Source organism: Prionailurus bengalensis, chromosome D4 (genome assembly GCF_016509475.1).
Source record: "Prionailurus bengalensis isolate Pbe53 chromosome D4, Fcat_Pben_1.1_paternal_pri, whole genome shotgun sequence".
Classification (NCBI taxonomy): domain Eukaryota; kingdom Metazoa; phylum Chordata; class Mammalia; order Carnivora; family Felidae; genus Prionailurus; species Prionailurus bengalensis.
This window is the reverse complement of record NC_057359.1, coordinates 43,361,733-43,379,831: the sequence shown is the minus strand read 5'-3', so window position 1 is coordinate 43,379,831 and position 18,099 is coordinate 43,361,733. Positions and strand designations below refer to the sequence as shown.

Below are 18,099 nucleotides of genomic sequence, written 5' to 3'. Positions count from 1 at the left end.
TGCCTTATTTCTATCTGTATCTGATGCAGTACCTAGAGCAGTGACCATCACAGAGGAAATTGTATTGTAAAATGATCTGGATTGCTGTGTGACTGTGTTGTTATTTTAGGTATCATGAGAACATATACCATCTCCTCTAGCAAGACCCAGCTGGGCAGACATCTGAGGTACCTTGTCTTGATCCATCTAATTGCTTTCAAATGTCCCACCATGGAAGCAGTCAGCAGGGTTGTGGGACAGTTTAGAGGAATGAATAAGGCTTAGGTTCTGGAATTGGACTCTGGGCTCAAATCTTGGCTCTACTACTTTAGAGTTGTGCTACTCTGAGCAAGTCACATAATCTATCTAAGCTTCAGCTATCTTATTCATAATATAAGAATAAGCAACCCCTTGCTAAATGGCTGTTATAGGGGTAAAATGAGATGATCATGCAAAGCTCTCAGCACATATTGTAATAACCATACATTTACTGTGATTGTATAGAGAGGCTAAGACACAAGAGTCAATAAATGGCTTCACATAATCGCTGCCCAATATTAATTCTGAAAGAACCTGTGATCAGCACCAATAAAAGGTCATTTTGTAAAGGAAGGCAGCGTGATTTCACAGTGGTAGGAAGCGAATTTGTTTAGGTCTGCACACTCTCCCTGCTGTATTCCACCAGGCACACCAGACTACATATCAGGCTGAGGCTTGGATGCAGCCCATCCTCATTGTGGGCAGCAAATTGCATGTCTACGTTTATAAATAGAGTGTGTCCTGATTCATGTGTAGTTCACTCCTGTGGCGCCACCAAGGAAAAGTTTCCTCCTTGGGGTTGCAATGGGTTACCGGACTTGGTCTACCTACACTAATACACAAAGCAGGAACATGAAGCTTTGTACATTTTCAGGTTCATATTCATTTTGGTGGTGGCGTTATTCCCTAGATGCTGAGGTGAGCCAGCATGAAATCAGGGGAGATGAATTAGCCAACAAACCCAAAGATTGCCCCATGTTTGTCATGTCTTACATTTGGTTGCAGAGAGCTGGGATTTGTACTGCCCTCGGACCAGTCGGCAGGTGGACCCATCCCCGTTGCAGACTCCACAGTTATCTTCCTTCATGGTGCTTCCGAGCTGGTGATCACAGCCAACAATCTAACAGGAAAGAGAGATGTATAATTCAAGCAGGTGCTCACTGTAGGGATCCATTGTGAGGCCCATCATCAACCACTAAATGACCCTCCCTTCATTTCTGAGGAAGCATAAAACATGCTTCCCATAAAGGGGAGTGAATTCAGCTGGAATTTCAATCAAGCTAGGGAAGAAAACAGGTAACGATGTTTTTACAGTTTAAATATATAAACAGAAAGAAGGGTGGAGAGAGAGAAACAGAGAGATAGAGGGAGAGAGATAGAAAAGAGGCAGGGGAGAAGGTGAGGGAGAAAGGAAATCTTCAACTATTGATATTATAGAGTCTTCATTAAAAAATCATTCCCACTGTCAATAATTATGATTCACGAAAACTACAAAAATACAATCACGAAGTAACTGTAGCAGGAAAAGTTCCAAGAATTATTTTCATGTTCCATATGTTCCTTAGGCTGTAAGCTGTGTAAGGGAAGGGGTTTTATATATGGGGTCCATTGGAGTACATTGATGTATTCCAAGCAACTAGAAGAATACTGGCAAAATATAAGCCCTTAATAGATATTTGCTGAATGATAATGAAAATACTTCCCTTTCTATAGCACAACTAAGAGACAATCACAGAATCATCTGACAGAGGCAAGATCATTGTATGTATGTGTGGTAGGAGAGGAGGGTTGATGTGGAAGGCAGCAGATAGAACCAATACTGAGGCCCTTTTTGCTTGGCCATGTCCTGTACCAGACACAAGTATCTTGTTAATTCTGAGAACAATTAGGCAAGGTATCTCTCCATTTTATAGCTGAAGCCATGAATCTTGCCAAGGTTACTTTGCTAATAAGTAGCTGAGTTCTAAACACATCTAACAAAACATTTATGCTTAGTCCAAATCAGGCTTAACAAAATCACAAGCACTTAATCAAGTATATGGACAAACTCATTTGTACTTTTATTCTTTCTTTCCTCTCCAGTGTTCAAGTTAAAAAATTCAAATCCAAACTGTATCAGGTTGTATCTCTATAGTTCTAGTTAGAGCTAATATCAAAAGACTTATTTCACTTCCAAATGATTTCAACTATTGTCTTTGACAAAAGTCAAACGAAAACTGTAGGGACATTGGAAGGGGCTTCTCTCCAGAAAGTCTCCACAATCCATTTCATCCTTCAAAAATCTGATTGTTAATATGACCTTTCTTTGAGGCTTGATTTTCCTTTTGTACCTTTAATTAATAATTGCAAACACACGTTTAGGCAAAGGTTTGAGAAATACAATTATTTAGCAATGCATTACACATGTGCTGCATTTTAAAATGCCGTAATGTGTATTTTTATACACATCATACATATACAGGAAACTTTTAAAATAGATGACAAGGCAGTAACTCCTTCAACAATTGTACATTGTTTGAAATACAAAGTTGTCAGGAAAACACACTGCCCAGCCTTATGTGGGGAGCAAAGGTGGTTTGGCTCTGTCCTAGGGGTTCACCGTGGTCACGCTGCAATTCACCTCAATATGTTCACAGGTTGCAGTGAGGCCACGTCAGAATTCACCCAAGCTTCATCCCTGCAGAGCCAGCACATGCTGGCCTACGACTTCATTGGTATGTTTCTATGGAGCTGCAGTAAAATTATTTTCAAAAACTTTCTGTAGACGAATCCACATAGGAGCTGAGTTGTATTCTGAGCGCAGTGTGAAATGGGAGTCCAGAAGTAACTTATTTACAAAAAACAAAAAACAAAATCATTTAATCATTTAGCCAACAATGACCAAGACCTGCTATGGGCCAGGCACTGTGATAGGAGCAAAATCCAATGGTGATTTAAGCACATAAGGGCCTACCCCCATGGGACTTAGAGTCTAGTAGTGGAGGAACATATTACTCAAAGCATCACACACAAAAAATGTAAAATGATAATCGTGATTCAAACTATAAAATGCAGATATGTGATGCCCTGAGAACATAAGATATGGAGAATTTGATCTGGTTAGGGAGGTCAGAGATCTTCCTGAAGAAGAGTCTTCTGAGCTGGGATATGAATGAGATGCCAGAGTTAACTAGACGAAAGGGGAGCGCTGCTGTGAGATTTACTGCACGTCAGTCATGTGCAGTAACTAGCTAGTTAGAAAGTAATTCAAAACCAAAGTTGGCAAAAACAAAAACAAAAACAAAAACAAAAACAAAAATGTCAGAAGACTAAACCATCTGATTGCCTGAATAGGGCTGAATCCTTTGGAAAAACATGGCAGTCTTAATTTAGGCAGTATTCAAAGAACCATTGATTCATCTGTTCCTTAGGGTTGGAAAGAGATGACCCTAATCTTGTAAGATACTCAGCACTATGGAAGGGTGATAGGCAGTGGGCGTGGGAATTTACACTCTCAGGTGTCTCAAAAATAACTGGGTTTACTCTTTAAACTAAATAAATTTCAGGTTCCTCAACATATTTAACTTTCTCTGGAAAAATTTTAGCAGTCTCTCATGTACCTAAAGAGCCAAATAGGAGATTACCATGAAAATCTCTCTCTAATCCTAAAGATTTCTTATGGCTCCAAAGCCATTTTAAGAAAAGAACAACCCAGCTTCACAGATCCAAAGTAACAGTCTAATAGGAGCATCTAAATAGAAGGTGACATACGTTAAGGCTAACTTAACCAGATGTTAAGTGGATTTATGGGCATCAAAATATGAACCAAGTGAGTTCGAACTCGTCTTTGTTTAACTTCAGAACTGAAAAGACAAACATCTCCCTGACACACTTTTCCCTACTTTGTATCAATTCCTGTTTAAGGTGCCAAAATATTCTAACTCAATTATTTTTAAAACGTGGAATATTTTAGCATCAGATAAAATGTTCTTATTTTGGTCCAAGTGGAAAACTGTTTGCAGTTATATCAAAAAAAATCATTATTGACATATCTCAGTCTGCCTCAATCTATTGATCTGGAATAACTGTTAGATTAATTAAAAATTAGTTAAACTTGGGGCGCCTGGGTGGCTCAGTCGGTTGAGCGTCCGACTTCGGCTCAGGTCATGATCTCACGGTCCATGGGTTCAAGCCCCGCGTCGGGCTCTGTGCTGACAGCTCAGAGCCTGGAGCCTGTTTCAGATTCTGTGTCTCCCTCTCTCTCTGCCCCTCCCCTGTTCATGCTCTGTCTCTCTCTGTCTCAAAAATAAATAAACGTTAAAAAAAAATTAGTTAACCTATTACCCTGAGGGATATCATTAATAACAGAGAAAAAAAGAAACATACAGAAATGAGCTTATTTGGCAGTTATAATGACAGATCTCTCTGTGCCTTTGCACATACTATTATTTCTGCCTAGAGTGCTCTTCTTAAATTCTTAATTTAGAAGAATCCTATTCATTCTTCAAATCTCAAATTAAGTGTCTCCTCCTCAAAAAAGACTTTTTTAGGTTCCAGAGCTAATGGCTTTATTCCTCTATGCATCCTCTATGCAGCCATTTGTTCATACCTCCATGTGGCAGAGATTATTTGTTGCCACCCAACATCCATCTTCCCTATTTTTCTCAGTAACAGAACTTCAATTTTATTTGGGGGTAGCAATATATCCAGTTAAAAGAATATATTTTTCATTGGCTGTGTGACCAACTTGTAAATAGTGAAATAAAAGTGAAAGTGTTGTGTGGGACTTCTGGGAAGTCTACTTGAAAGAAGCTGATTAGGGCACCTGGGTGGTTCAATCAGTTAAGTGTCCTCCGGAGGCTCAGGTCATGATCTCACGATTCGTGAGATCAAGCCCCGCATTGGGCTCTGTGCTGACAGCCCAGAACCTGGAGCCTGCTTCGGATTCTGTGTCTCCCTCTCTTTCTCTCTCTGCCCCTCTCCAGCTTGTGCTCTCTCTCTCTCTCAAAAATGAATAAGCATTAAACAATTTTTAAAAAAGCAGCTGACTTAGATAGCCCCTCCTGCCCTCTAACACTCTCCTTCCTTCCTGTTGTCTCCAGTTGCTATCTTGAAAAATGAGACAATACTAAGAATGGGAGCCTTGCAGTAAGGATGGCAGAACAGAAAGAAAGAGCTTGGTTCTTGAACTCCCCTTGGACTGATGACGAGTTGACTTCTTTTTTTTGTGAGAGAGTAAATCCTTCATGTGCTTAAGCCATTATTACTTTGGGGTTTCTTTTATATACACCCAATTCAAGTAGTTGTATAACTTATATTGAGCTTAATCTATTAATGTCTGTTTCCATACCAGATCATGGGCTATTTGAGAGGCTGTGTTTCATTAATTAATCTTTGTGCTTCTGCTGTATGGCACAGCGTTTGACATTTGACATGCACAGTGAATGCTGGTGAATCAATGAAACACATAGCAAACATAATGGTTTGTTAATGAAGGCATTGTAGATTACAGATAGGCAGCTTTAGACTACAGATAGGCAGCTTTAGACTGCGGTCGGTGATAGCACACACATAGACAAAAATGCACATGTATGTGTGTATGTGTGCTTGTTTGTATCTGTGTACACAGAAGAACAGACACATCATAAATGACAACTACAGGTCAAACTTAAGCTTCTGTCCTGATGCATGCACAAGAATTATAGTAAAGGGCTAGTATTTTTAAGAGACTATTTCCCAAGTGCACCTATGCTCATTATTAGTGAAGTGTCATAGAAGGCAATGTTCAGGTCACTGAGTTCCCAGGCCCACCCCATTCTGGACAAAACATTAAAGTGAGATAGTGACCACTCATAACTTTGGCAACTACGCAGAATATTTTTATAAAGGGTGGAACACTAACCGAATATTTTGGCCTAATGTATTTTTTTTTTTACTTTATTTATTTTTGAGAGAGAGACAGAGTACAAGCAGAGGAGGAACAGAGAGAGAGGGAGGCACAGAATCCGAAGCAGGCTCCAGGCTCCTAGCTGTCAGCACAGAGCCTGTCGTGGGGCTTGAACTCACAAACCGTGAGATCATGACGGGTGCCGAAGTTGGTCACCCAACCGACTGAGCCACCCAGGCGCCCCCGGCCTAATGTATTTTATTCGTATTCTGCTACTAGGTATCAACTTGATACAGCAGTCTATTCTCTGCATCTGAAATGACTGCACAATGTTACGCTCTCTCTCTCTTCCTCTTTTTTTTTTTTTTTTTGGTAACAAAATTTTATCTCAGGTGACATAAAAAAGTGAAAAGCTCCAAAATATTTTTGTAGTTTAAACACCATTAGCCAGTCATCAACTTTTGCTTTTCTGTCCTGATTGTACCCTTTTCACACTCACGTACGTATGTACAAGCACAGACGTGCAGTCCTCCATCCTACGTTTAAGTAGAACATACACACTTACCACTGCTGATTCTTCTTCCTTCTCCTTCAGGGTTTACTGGGCGGGGGGGGGAAGAAAACCCTCCTTAAACAAAAACTAGGGTGATACTATCCAATCCGAATTGGCTTACAGACTTGAAGCACATCATGCCAATTTTAGGCATCAGGGCTATAGAGTGTGCTGATAGGGGTCTCTCCCTTTATTTTACAGAGCTAATAGTGAGTGAACAGACAGACGACAAGACTGGAATTCTCTAGACACTGAAATATGTATAATAAAATGTCTTCACTAGGAGCCACAGGAAAAAGAAAGATTATCATCTGAATAATTTGGAGAATGTAAATAAACACAATCTATAAGCCGATACCATGCCCCAAACTGACGTGCTTAGATGGGTTCACTGCTGGCCCCAATTCAAATGGTTTCCCATAAGGATCTCAACTTCTAGCATCAAATACTGAGCCAGTGATGTCAAGCTTTTCTTGATCCAACACCATGAGGTAAGAAACTTTTAAATCCCTTTATTTTCAGCACAAGGAAAGACAAATATGGAAAACTTAACTGTGCAAATCTGATCACAGCTGCTTTTATTTATAATTATTTAATTCAGATAGAACTTTATGGGGAAGAGTGAGCTCTTACATACTTATAACTCATTTACTGTTTACACTAATAGGAAAGATATTGTAATCTCCAACTTCACCTTCAAAATATTTAGATATTGATTGATTTGTTTATGCTTTACCTTTTTACAGAAATATCTACAGCAAATATACGTACATATATAAACACACATATCTATACATATATGTCTACATATATGTATAGATATATGTATATAATTCAAGACAATAAAATAAATACAAGCACACATGGGAATATGGGGCAAGCAGAAAAATAAGTAAGAAAGATGAATTAAAGCCAGAAATGAGAGAACTACACAGAATGCATACTGAGGTTATACACATTGGCTAGATGTGGGTTACATGTCTGAAAATGAGCTTCCTAGAAGAGAGGAAAACATGAGCAATTGCAAGAGTTACAACATTACTGGATCTTCTAGAAAATGTAAAGGATAATGTGTTCCTTGTAGTAGACACTTAATAAATATTTATGTAATGAATGAATGACAAACTGGCTGAGGAGAACCATAACTACTCAAAGTACTGAAATCCTAGATATACATTTACTGTGGTTTTCTGAAAGACAGTGCCATGTAATAATGTCCCAATAACAACTGAACAAATAAATATAAGACCTTTCAAAGAACTGGCTCTTTAATTACCTTTGATGAACTCTAGTGGTCAGGGAACATTTGGTAAAAGCAAATTTTCAGAAGCCAAAACAAATCATCTAGGTACACAGCATTTTAATGGATAGACTTCATCTAAGAATAGACTTCATACCACTTAGGGCTGGGCTGGCAAAAATATGGTACACGTGCATCTATTTTTCCTGCCAGGACCCATGACAGACATTGCTAATCAACTGTAGCACTCTTTGCCACTGAGATTTTATGTGGCCCCAAATCTTCAGTGACATTGTGCTCTAGAAGGTCAAATCCAACAGAGTATGGCTATCATTGGAGGAGACTACACCAATTTACTATTCCAGAGCCAGAAAAATGAACCAGCTGACTATCATTTGGATGATTCAACACAAATCTCTCTCTTAAAAATAACCTTGTTGAACAGTGTGAAGAAGAAGAGGAGAGACCCCTGGACCCACCAAAGTCCGTGTGCTGCTGCATCTCTGTGTCCAATGCCTGTGCCCTGCTGCCATTGCCACCATAGTCAAGGGATAGGCTGATGGGGATGCTAATGGAGATAATGCCAAGGTAAAGGATGAGTCCCAGAGAAAATCTAAGGTGATCTACTAAACCTACTCCTCCAAAGCCAGAGCCCAAGACCAAAAAGGTCCTTGCAAAGAAGGGGTAGAAGGTACCAAAAGGGTAAAGGGGGAAAGCTGATGTTGGCAAGGATGGGAATAACCCTGCAGAGAACGGAGATGCCAAAACAGAAGAGGCGCAGAAAGTTAAAGGTGCCAGAGATGTCAAGTGAAGTGTGTGCATTTTTGATAAATGTATACTTTGGTGATCATACAATTTGAAATACTATTTTTAATCAAGTATTATAAAAATGCAGAATTTTTTTTTAAAGCTATGTTATTAGCACACAGAACACTCATTGTTTGGGGGGAAGGGCATATGTCACTAATAGAATATCCTGGAAGCTAGATTGATATGAGGGGAAAAAAACTGTCTCTTCTAGTTTTGAGAAAATTCCTCTTGGTTCCCAGGAGAAGAGATTCCTTGATGTTGACACACATTAGCCATCTTGGCACAGATATTTTGTGGTGTGGAAAAACTAAAATTCATTTTTTTGTCCTTATCTCCCTCTCTGCCTTCAACTTGACTCCCTTAAACCCAAAGACCTCCTGAAATCTGAGCCTAAGAAATGGTTCCCAGTCCCTTAAAAGAGTTCTTTTTTTAGCTTGTGGATCTTCAGATTGATAATTCTGCCATTTTCATTTCCCGAAAGTAAGGGTCAGCTTGTGAAAAGTTGTTAAGCAATATGCTAAGCATGAAATGTTAAACTTCACTCTAAACTTTCCCTGTTCAGAGCATCAAATGAAGACTTCATTGCGTTTTACAGTGGCATTCTGATTTTGGTAGTCCATTGAAAAATGGAGTTTGAAAGTTGTTGTATACTGTTAATGACCATCTGCCCATTTCCTGCCTGCAATACCATGATTGTTTACGGAAAGTATCTTTAATAAAGCTGGATACTGTTTGGCTTAGAAAAAAAATTAACACTTTCTTAAGATTTGAATGATTTCAAGTACAGATTATAACACTGAGGTTCATATAAGCTAAACAACTTCCCCCAGGTAACAAAGATGGTGACTAACAAAACCACAATTCCAACTTGGGATTTCCGACTATAGGTTATAGTAGGATCTCTATGAACCATGGAAACACACACAATATAATATTTATTATGACAATGGTGAATGGTGATAACAAAGTTGACTATTCTTATCAAGACCACTGCCACCAGAGCAGGACACATGCACAGGGATGGATAGGTGGCTTCATCTGTACATGTGACTTGGAAACACATATAGGAAGTAAATGGGAAGGTACGCTCTCCATCTACACTTGTGCTTTACACCTCCCTAATATGAGAAAACAAAATCCCTGACCATTCACAAAGGTGCTAATAGTGGTCCATGAGCTATGTTTAGTATTTTCAAGGCCTAATGGAAATATATTTACTGCAATAAAAGCATATAAAGCCCCCCAAGCCCCCAACCATCTCATTACACAAATAAGCTGAATCCAGATCTTTACTGCATTTATTTATTTATTTTTTTTTACTTATACTCAGGTATTTAAGTCATAAAATGGGAAAACAAATTATTAGTTAATACATGCAGTGTTTTGAGTAGATGGAAACTTCCAAAACACAAGACCCATAGGAAAAAAATAATAAAGAACACCTTTGTGTTACAAAGTTGGGAACCACTGGTTGAGTCCTTTGTTTGTTGTTCAAATACCCTTGGGAGGACTAACACATGAAGTTGTTGATTATACTTAAATTAAACCCAACCAACTGAGCATAAGGCATTATGCTGGCTGTTATGGTGCTGTGGGGAATACAAAGAAGTAGTAGGCATAGTCCAATCTAGGGTGAATGGGTTTAATCAGATAATTTCCTCAAAATAGTTGAGAACAGAAAAGGAGTAAGATCTCTAAGACTAAAGGTCATAGGGGTATGGAGGTAGAGAAAGAAGGGAAACCCACCTAGACAAGAGAGAGTAAGCTAGTGTTTGCCAAACATTTGCCATATATATCTTCTCACTTAATTCTTTGCTAAAAATTGAGATATAGGGGCGCCTGGGTGGCGCAGTCGGTTAAGCGTCCGACTTCAGCCAGGTCACGATCTCGCGGTCCGTGAGTTCGAGCCCCGCGTCGGGCTCTGGGCTGATGGCTCAGAGCCTGGAGCCTGTTTCCGATTCTGTGTCTCCCTCTCTCTCTGCCTCTCCCCCGTTCATGCTCTGTCTCTCTCTGTCCCAAAAATAAATAAACGTTGAAAAAAAAATTTTTTTAAAAATAAAAATTGAGATATAATTGGTATGTAACATTAGTTTCAGGTATAAAACATAATGACTTAATATTTATATATATTCCAAAATTATCACCACCATAAATCTAGTTAACATTATTTAATTCTTGTAATATCCCTGAAAATTACTTAAAATTATGTCTATTTTACAAAAAAAAAAACCTGAGACTCAGGAAGGTTTGACAACTTGTCCAAGGTCACATTACTGGGAATTGATGTTGCCAGAGTTGAAATCCAAGCTGAGTAGCATTATGTCATCAGTGAGTGATTCCTCTATTCCATGATGTGTTGTGTTCCTCTTGGGGGTTAGAAGGGCAGTGAGGAGACAGGAAGAATGAGGATGAACATGTCTGTCGGCCACAACTTGTTGCCAAGAGCAACATCAGCCTACAGCTCTCAGTACTGAGATTGAGCATCAAGAAAAAGTGGGATCTTTGCCTTCAGTAGCTTTGAAAATATATTTTCAATGGGAAGGATTCCTTTTTTGAGGCAGCAATTGAATTGATTTAAAAAGAAATTTGTTGGGTTTTTTTTTCAACATCAACGCACACATGTCACAGAGAAACACTGGTAAATACCTACAGGTTATCAGGCCAAATGTATGAGGTGTAGCTGTCCTATGCTCTAATACACCACAATGTGGGCAAAAAATTTATGTGAAGGCATTAATTCCATTTGCTCCAGAATATTTTCCAAAGGGAGCTTCCCAATACATAACAGTCTCTCCTCTGAGTTTACCAATCACTGGTAGGTAGGCCTACCCAATTTCCTCTTGGATTCACCAGAGTCCTTCCAATGGCCCACAAGATCCTTTATCATCTGAGTTACCTCTGTGACCTTATCTCCCTCTGGCTCACTCTTCTTGTTGTTCTTCAAAAATAGCACTTTCTTGTCTTAGGATAGCACCTCTGGTTGGAACATTCTTTTTCTTTCTTTCTTTCTTTCTTTCTTTCTTTCTTTCTTTCTTTCTAATCAGAGAGAGTATAAGTAGGGGAGACAGGAAAAGGGGAAGAGAGAGAGGATCTTAAGCAGGCTCCATACTCAGGGCAGAGCCTCATGAAAGACTTGATCCCATGACCCTGGGATCATGACCTGAACTGAAATCAAGAGCTGGGCGCTCAACCAACTGAACCACCCAAGCGCCCCTGGAATATTCTCTCATAGACACCACTAAAGCCTCCTTTAAGCTTTGCTGTTAACTTTCATCTTCTCAATAAGCTCTACTTTGATCAGACTATTTAAAGCTGCATCCCAGACCCATGTTCCACACTGTTCTTTTTTTTTTTCATTCTATGGCACTTCTTTTATAATATAATTTGCTTATTAGGTTTATTGTTTATTTTCTATCTCCTCCTAGAATATAATACCACAAGTTTCCAGTGTCTAATAATATAACAAACAATGAATAAAAATTTGTTGAATGAATGAATGAATGAATGAATTCTGTATATAGGCAAGGCTAGTGGGGAGAGAGATAGATTATGTTTCAAAGAATTTTCCTCCTTATCCCACCCTAGAACATAATAACAGTTTATACTACTTAAACTCTCTGCCACTAGTTCCGAAGATCAAAAAAGAGCTCTCGGTCAAAAAAGAAAAATATCTCCATGGATGCATCATTTTATAGTACTACAACTTCTACTTTGATTTCCACTTGTCACTTTGCCTACTGTGTTTCAAGTCCTTCATGCACTGCTCCAAAATTGCTTATTATTTTCAAGTGAGTCTCCCTCTTTATCCACTAGGCACAGTGCTCTAGGCTTCACGTCCTAGCTTTGACATCAACTCTGGACCTGGAAGCTTACTTTGTACTTGATCTCCTGAGCACCTGATTTTTGGCTTTTCCAAAGGGACTTTAGCTTGGACAGTGCTAGGCCTGACTCCTCCCATTACTCTGTGTGGGCTCTAGCCCTTTGGCTGGTCATCTGGCTGGATCAGAACCATAGTCCTTCTCTACCTCCAACCTACCCATCCACACTCTCATCAAAGGGTAGGGACTTTAACCACCTCTGTGGTTAAAGGCTAAAGGAGGACTCCTTGCAATAAGATGTGACCAGGTGCTGTTTTTTAAGCGTCTTATTTCTATCTTCTCTACCATTTGAGCTAGAGATATTTTCCTGTGCTCCTTATTAGCTTGCTTATGCTTGCAGTTCTAGAGATGCTGGGGGATTGCCACTGGTTCTCTGATGTTTAACTCTTTATATTATTAAGCAAATGGAAGAAAATGATGTCAATGTTAGGGGTATGAGACAGCTGATAGAAGGAGCAGTGAATTTATTAGATTGCAAATATTTTTAAGTGTTTTTCCAGCACTGCCTTTCTTGAGATCAAGAATTTAATCTACTTAATGGCTGGGTAAACATACCCTGAAATGGAAAAAGAGAATGACTAAGTCTTATTTCCAACATTTATTATGTTTCTTAGGTGCTCCTGATCTAATTTATTTTTCTCCTTTCTTATTTATTTCAGGGTCTGGCCAAACTGTGGTGTAAATTTATTGCTAAAAACATATGGACTTTTTCGCGTATTGCTTTTGGTTAAATTTGTTTGTCTAGTAGTCTTCAGTAGAAATTCTAAGAATTATCCTAGTATAGACATAGACTAGAATTCATTCTCGGCACATGGTCAGTGGACTTTTCTTTAACAGGCTGTCTTCTTCTCTCCCCTGCTTCCAAAATTAGGGTGTCTGGAGAATGCGAAACAAAATTATACAAAGGCGTGACCTCCGGCCTTGCTTCTGTCTCTTAGACTGTGAAGTGCCCAAGAGGGAAAGTGTTGAATTTGGCCTCACTTCACATGGCATTAACTGTAATTCTTTGTGAATTGTGGTGACATCATGGTATACTTTGACATCACTGCTCAGACTCCCTTCTGCTGCTGGGCATATAATGCATAGTTTTTGTTCAAACACAAGAGTCCTTTGTCGAGAAGAAAAGATAGCAGCTGGTCTTCTGCTCTGGTACAAATGTGGATCTTACTGGAATGTGTCTGTTCAGTAAGTCACCACAAAGTAGTCATTCTGCTATGATGGTTAGAACTCACTCATACACATCGCTCTGGAAAATTCTGTGAAAATTTACATCTAAAGAGTTTCAAAATTCCAGATGTGGCTACAAGTCAGCAAAATTCTGCATATAATAACAATGCTCTCACTCACATATTTAGGTATGTTATCTGAAGTCAATATCCAAAAAGCAGTAGTATGCTGCCTGTACGAGTGTGGCAAGGATAGAGGGGGGAAAAAAAGGAAAGGTAAAGAGGGACATATCTGTCTCCCAAAATACTTCTGGTCCCACAGCCATCCAAGCATCTGGGATCCCTAGCCAGGATGGCTTCCACCATTCCTTGGCTCTCAAGTCAATTCCTAGTTACTTCCCAAAACCTATGACCTTATTCTAATGTGAAGCTTCTGGGTGGGGCTATTAGTATTCTGATTCAAAGTCAGTCATAAATGTCCTCAACTGACATTTCCCTTTTCCTTTCTTGGGTTCTCCATTAACATTTCTGTCCTAGGGTAAAAGCCGATCAAATGGATCAAAACAGAGTTTATCTAAAAATATCATCTGTAAAATGCCTCCAAACTTCTGTCCCATATGGCTATCATACTTGCACAAGGCAGAAAAGTTTCAGTTCAGTTTGAAAAACTAAAGGTTGTTAATCTCAGATCATTCCCTGAGGAACAAGTCATATCACAAAATATTTGGATGGGATAGTAAACTTCTTTTAATGAAAAAAATTTAATTGTTTTGATTGTTTTACTCTTTCAGGGAACAAATAGAGCCATGACATAATCCTCAGTTCTACCATGAGTCTTACAATTGTTAAAAGTATTTGCTCCCCATCTAGAAATTTTATACTTAAGACCAATAGGACCATAGTGCCCATCCCAGTCTTTTATCCGTACATTCACTCCTGGAATATCATTACTTATATAAAGAATCTATGTGTTGTATAGCCCTAACTCATGAGAGAGGCAGCATGATATCGTGGCGGGGGGAACAAACAACTCAACCTGGATGTGATAATTAGTACATTTGCTTGAATATATCACACACGTTCACTATGAGATTCAGTTCTCTCATGACTTATAAGAGGATGATCAATCTACTTTATATACTTGTAAAGATTTCATGTGATAGCTTACAGAAGAAGATCTACTACAGGGCCTACCACTTAACAACTCTGATATATGTCCTGGAATTTCTGGGATAATTCTACTCTCAAACCTTCTGTTTTATAGTCCCCATAGTTATTGGGCCATATGTGCTGATTACCTTGGGGGGATATGTGGCCATTGTGCAAAGGGGAGGTATTCTGCTCCTATATGTGAAAATGTGTCTGAGGTTGTAAAGGGTGGCATGGTGACTTGAGCACCTGTAGACTGCTTGTCTCACAGTTCTAGGTACAAGTTTGTAAGAGCTCAGATCCATTTGAGTTCCTCTGGATCTGACAACAGCAAATATAAAGTAAGATCATAACCCTGATCCTGTGGAAGAAACAGACTGTTCTGTTTTAGAGGGCAGAGCAAGAGAGCTTCATTGAAAACAAAATTTTTTTAAATTTCCCTCTACCTTGCAAAAGTGGCCAGTGAAATAGCAGCAAGCTTGATTGATTCTTCGGGAAATGATAATTGAGACTTTTTAAGGACTCTGTTAGAAACGTAAAAAGCCTCTCTGGGATTGCTGTTGGAGTAGCAAATAATGTCCTCTGCAGTCCACTCAAATGATAGAAGAATGCTTAGGATTCTTAAAATATCCCTCCTTAGCTCTACTTCTAGACTACTAACCTAGTTAATTCGAGACCACTTTCAAATATGTTTAAGAGAAGAACAATTACTAAGCGTTATTTGTCAACACAAAAGAGATTTCTCAAATTCAGTCTTCTAAAACCTGAAGTCTGGGGCAAAATATATTTTCAGAGGTGGGAGCAAGAGTTTGGAGTCCTGTTTTCTCCATGGGAGTCTGCACCCATAGGAACATGTTAATATATGTGTTAATATATGACAGCTGAGTTTAATGAAAGAAAGCGAGTAGTCAGCAAATCCAGTTGGTTGGAGAAACATTAAAAAATCTATTTGTGTTAATGGGGAACAAACCTTGAATATGAATGTGCAAACCAAAACAAATCAGTTAAAATTTTTATTTATTTATTTTTTTAAGGAAAAGTAGCCTGCTCAAAACTGGGAATTAGAATGGTTTCTCAATCAGAATTAGCAATAAACCAATCAAATAGCAGTCACAAAGTCGTAAGAGAAACATGGACTTACTGATTTTTAATGGGCTCTATATTTCCTAAATCTGATGTTAAGTCAGCCTCTGGATGTGGTGACTGGATTGAGTGGGAAGAAGACTGACGGTTATCCACTTGGTCACCCTTTCAAACTCTATCTAGGCTTGTGAGTTTATGATAATCTGTTGTATTTTGCTGAATCACTACAATACTGACTGTAGCAAAAATAAACTGCCCTTTCTTTCATTTTAGACAAAACCAAATTCACTCAAAGGCCCTGAGATGAAAAGAAATGACTGCATACATTTTTCCCATTGAGAAAGATCAAGAAAATTCCACTAGTCACCCACTCACATTCATAAAAATGAACTATTATTTTTCCTATAATAGTCCTAGTTTAAAATCAGCTGAAACTATAAATTTCAAATCCGAAGGAATTTGATACTTACCATATGTCTAAAAATTTACATTTAAATCTTGACATATTTTAAGATTCAAGTTTTTGTAATAGGTATAATTGGTTTTTAGTCAGTTTTCTAAAACTACCTAAAAAACGAGCACAGAAAGCTTATCTATGTGCTATCTTCTAACTTCTATGAAGATACCCAATTACCTGTTTCAATGCCCTCAAATTATTGCTTCCTGGTGGACCAGGGGTAAAGAAGAGGGGAGATTTTCATGGCTCATGCAACAGTCATAATTTGACAAATACTAAACCAAGTAACATATCTTCTGTATGTATTATGTATAAGTTATATAAATTTTGGATAATTGGTTTATATTAAAATAATATGCAATGTGTCCTTATCAATACAACTATGTGAATCTAAAATAGAAATGTCCCCCAATTCTGCAAGACTGGGCCTACTAAATACCACATTTACTAGAAAAACATGCTTTAACCACTGATTTTAAGGTTTTCAAGTGCTGTCATGTCAAATGGATTCTTTGCATGGTTTTGACCTACTCTTCTTGCCATTTTCTATATTAAAATTCCACTTGTATTAAACTATATCCTGTAGATGCAGGCATGTTAGAAGGAATCACTTACTGGGATATTTACCAAAGAATAGATGAAAATAGGGGCACCTGGGTAGCTCAGTCGGTTAAGTGTCAGACTTTGGCTCAGGTCATAATCTCACAGTCCGTGGGTTTGAGCCCCACGATGGGCTCTGTGCTGACAGCTCAGAGCCTGGGGCCTGCTTCCGATTCTGTTTCTCCCTCTTCCTCTGCCCCTCCCCAGCTTTCAGTCTGTCTCTCTCAAAAAATAAATAAACATTAAAAAAATTTAAAAGAACAGGTGAAAATATTTGTTAGTATCAGCATTATAGCTTTTATGAATATGGTGCTGCACAGAACATGTGGGCATTGAGTTCTCAGATGATTTCTAACCTCTATTTCTAAACTCTTTCCAATGAAAGTGTTAAGACTAAGGATACATGGATTTCCCTTGTCACTTGCCTTAGCAAGGTGTGGTCTTCCCAGCTGAAGTCCATGAAGCCTCCTGTTTTGTGGTTAGTGTTGCAATCAGAGTCGAAAGGAAGGTAGAAAATAAATAGTGTCAGCCACAATTATTCTTAAGAGTGGGAGATTATACTAAGAAATTGTAGACTGTGGCAAAGGATGTTTCTCACTTGTCAAATGTGATGCCAAGAAGAGACAACAATAAATAACTAGTGAAGGGGAAAGTATCATGATTATCAGGAAGCCACGACTATGTCCCCCAGGTACTGACTGATGTTTTGCTGAGTTCACGAAGCCTTACACAAACTGACTGCCTAGATGACAAACCTAGGTGATTTTTTTTGTCACCTGTCTAGAAAATGGCAGACTTGGGGTTCCAACCTCTTTGTAATACTTCATTCCTATTACACTGGGTGGTCTGATACACCAGAGGACTTTTTTTTTTTTTTCATTTAAATCCAAGTTAGTTAACATACAGTGTAATAATGATTTCAGGAATAGAATTTAGTAATTCATCACCCACATATAGCACCCAGTGTTCATCCCAACAAGTGTCCTCCTTAATGCCCCTTGACTATTTGGCCCATCCCCCCACCCAACATCCCTCAAGCAAACCTCAGTTTGTTCTCTGTATTTAAGTCTCTTACGGTTTGTCGTCCTCTCTGTTTTTATACTATTTTTGCCCCTTCCCTTATGTTCATCTGTTTTGTATCTTAAATTCCACATATGAGTGAAATCATATATTTGTCTTTCTTACTTATTTCGCTTAGCATAATGCACTCTGGTTCCATCCATGTTGTTGCAAATGGCAAGATTTCATTCTTTTTGATCATCGAGTAATATTCCACTGT

General features: G+C 38.6%; 1 protein-coding gene and 1 pseudogene across 6 annotated transcripts in view; one reads left to right on the top strand and one right to left on the bottom strand.

Annotated features, from left to right (window-relative positions):
* ADAMTSL1 (ADAMTS like 1) overlaps window positions 1-18,099 on the bottom strand; it is an 890,060-nt gene that overhangs the window by 250,777 nt on the left and 621,184 nt on the right. For all 6 annotated transcript variants that reach the window (XM_043567319.1, XM_043567318.1, XM_043567320.1 and 3 more), the window contains one exon: window positions 1,012-1,138. In XM_043567319.1, the coding sequence (XP_043423254.1) occupies window positions 1,012-1,138 (127 nt within the window). The remainder of the gene's footprint in view (window positions 1-1,011; window positions 1,139-18,099) is intronic.
* Window positions 2,645-9,130, top strand: LOC122475099 (annotated as a pseudogene).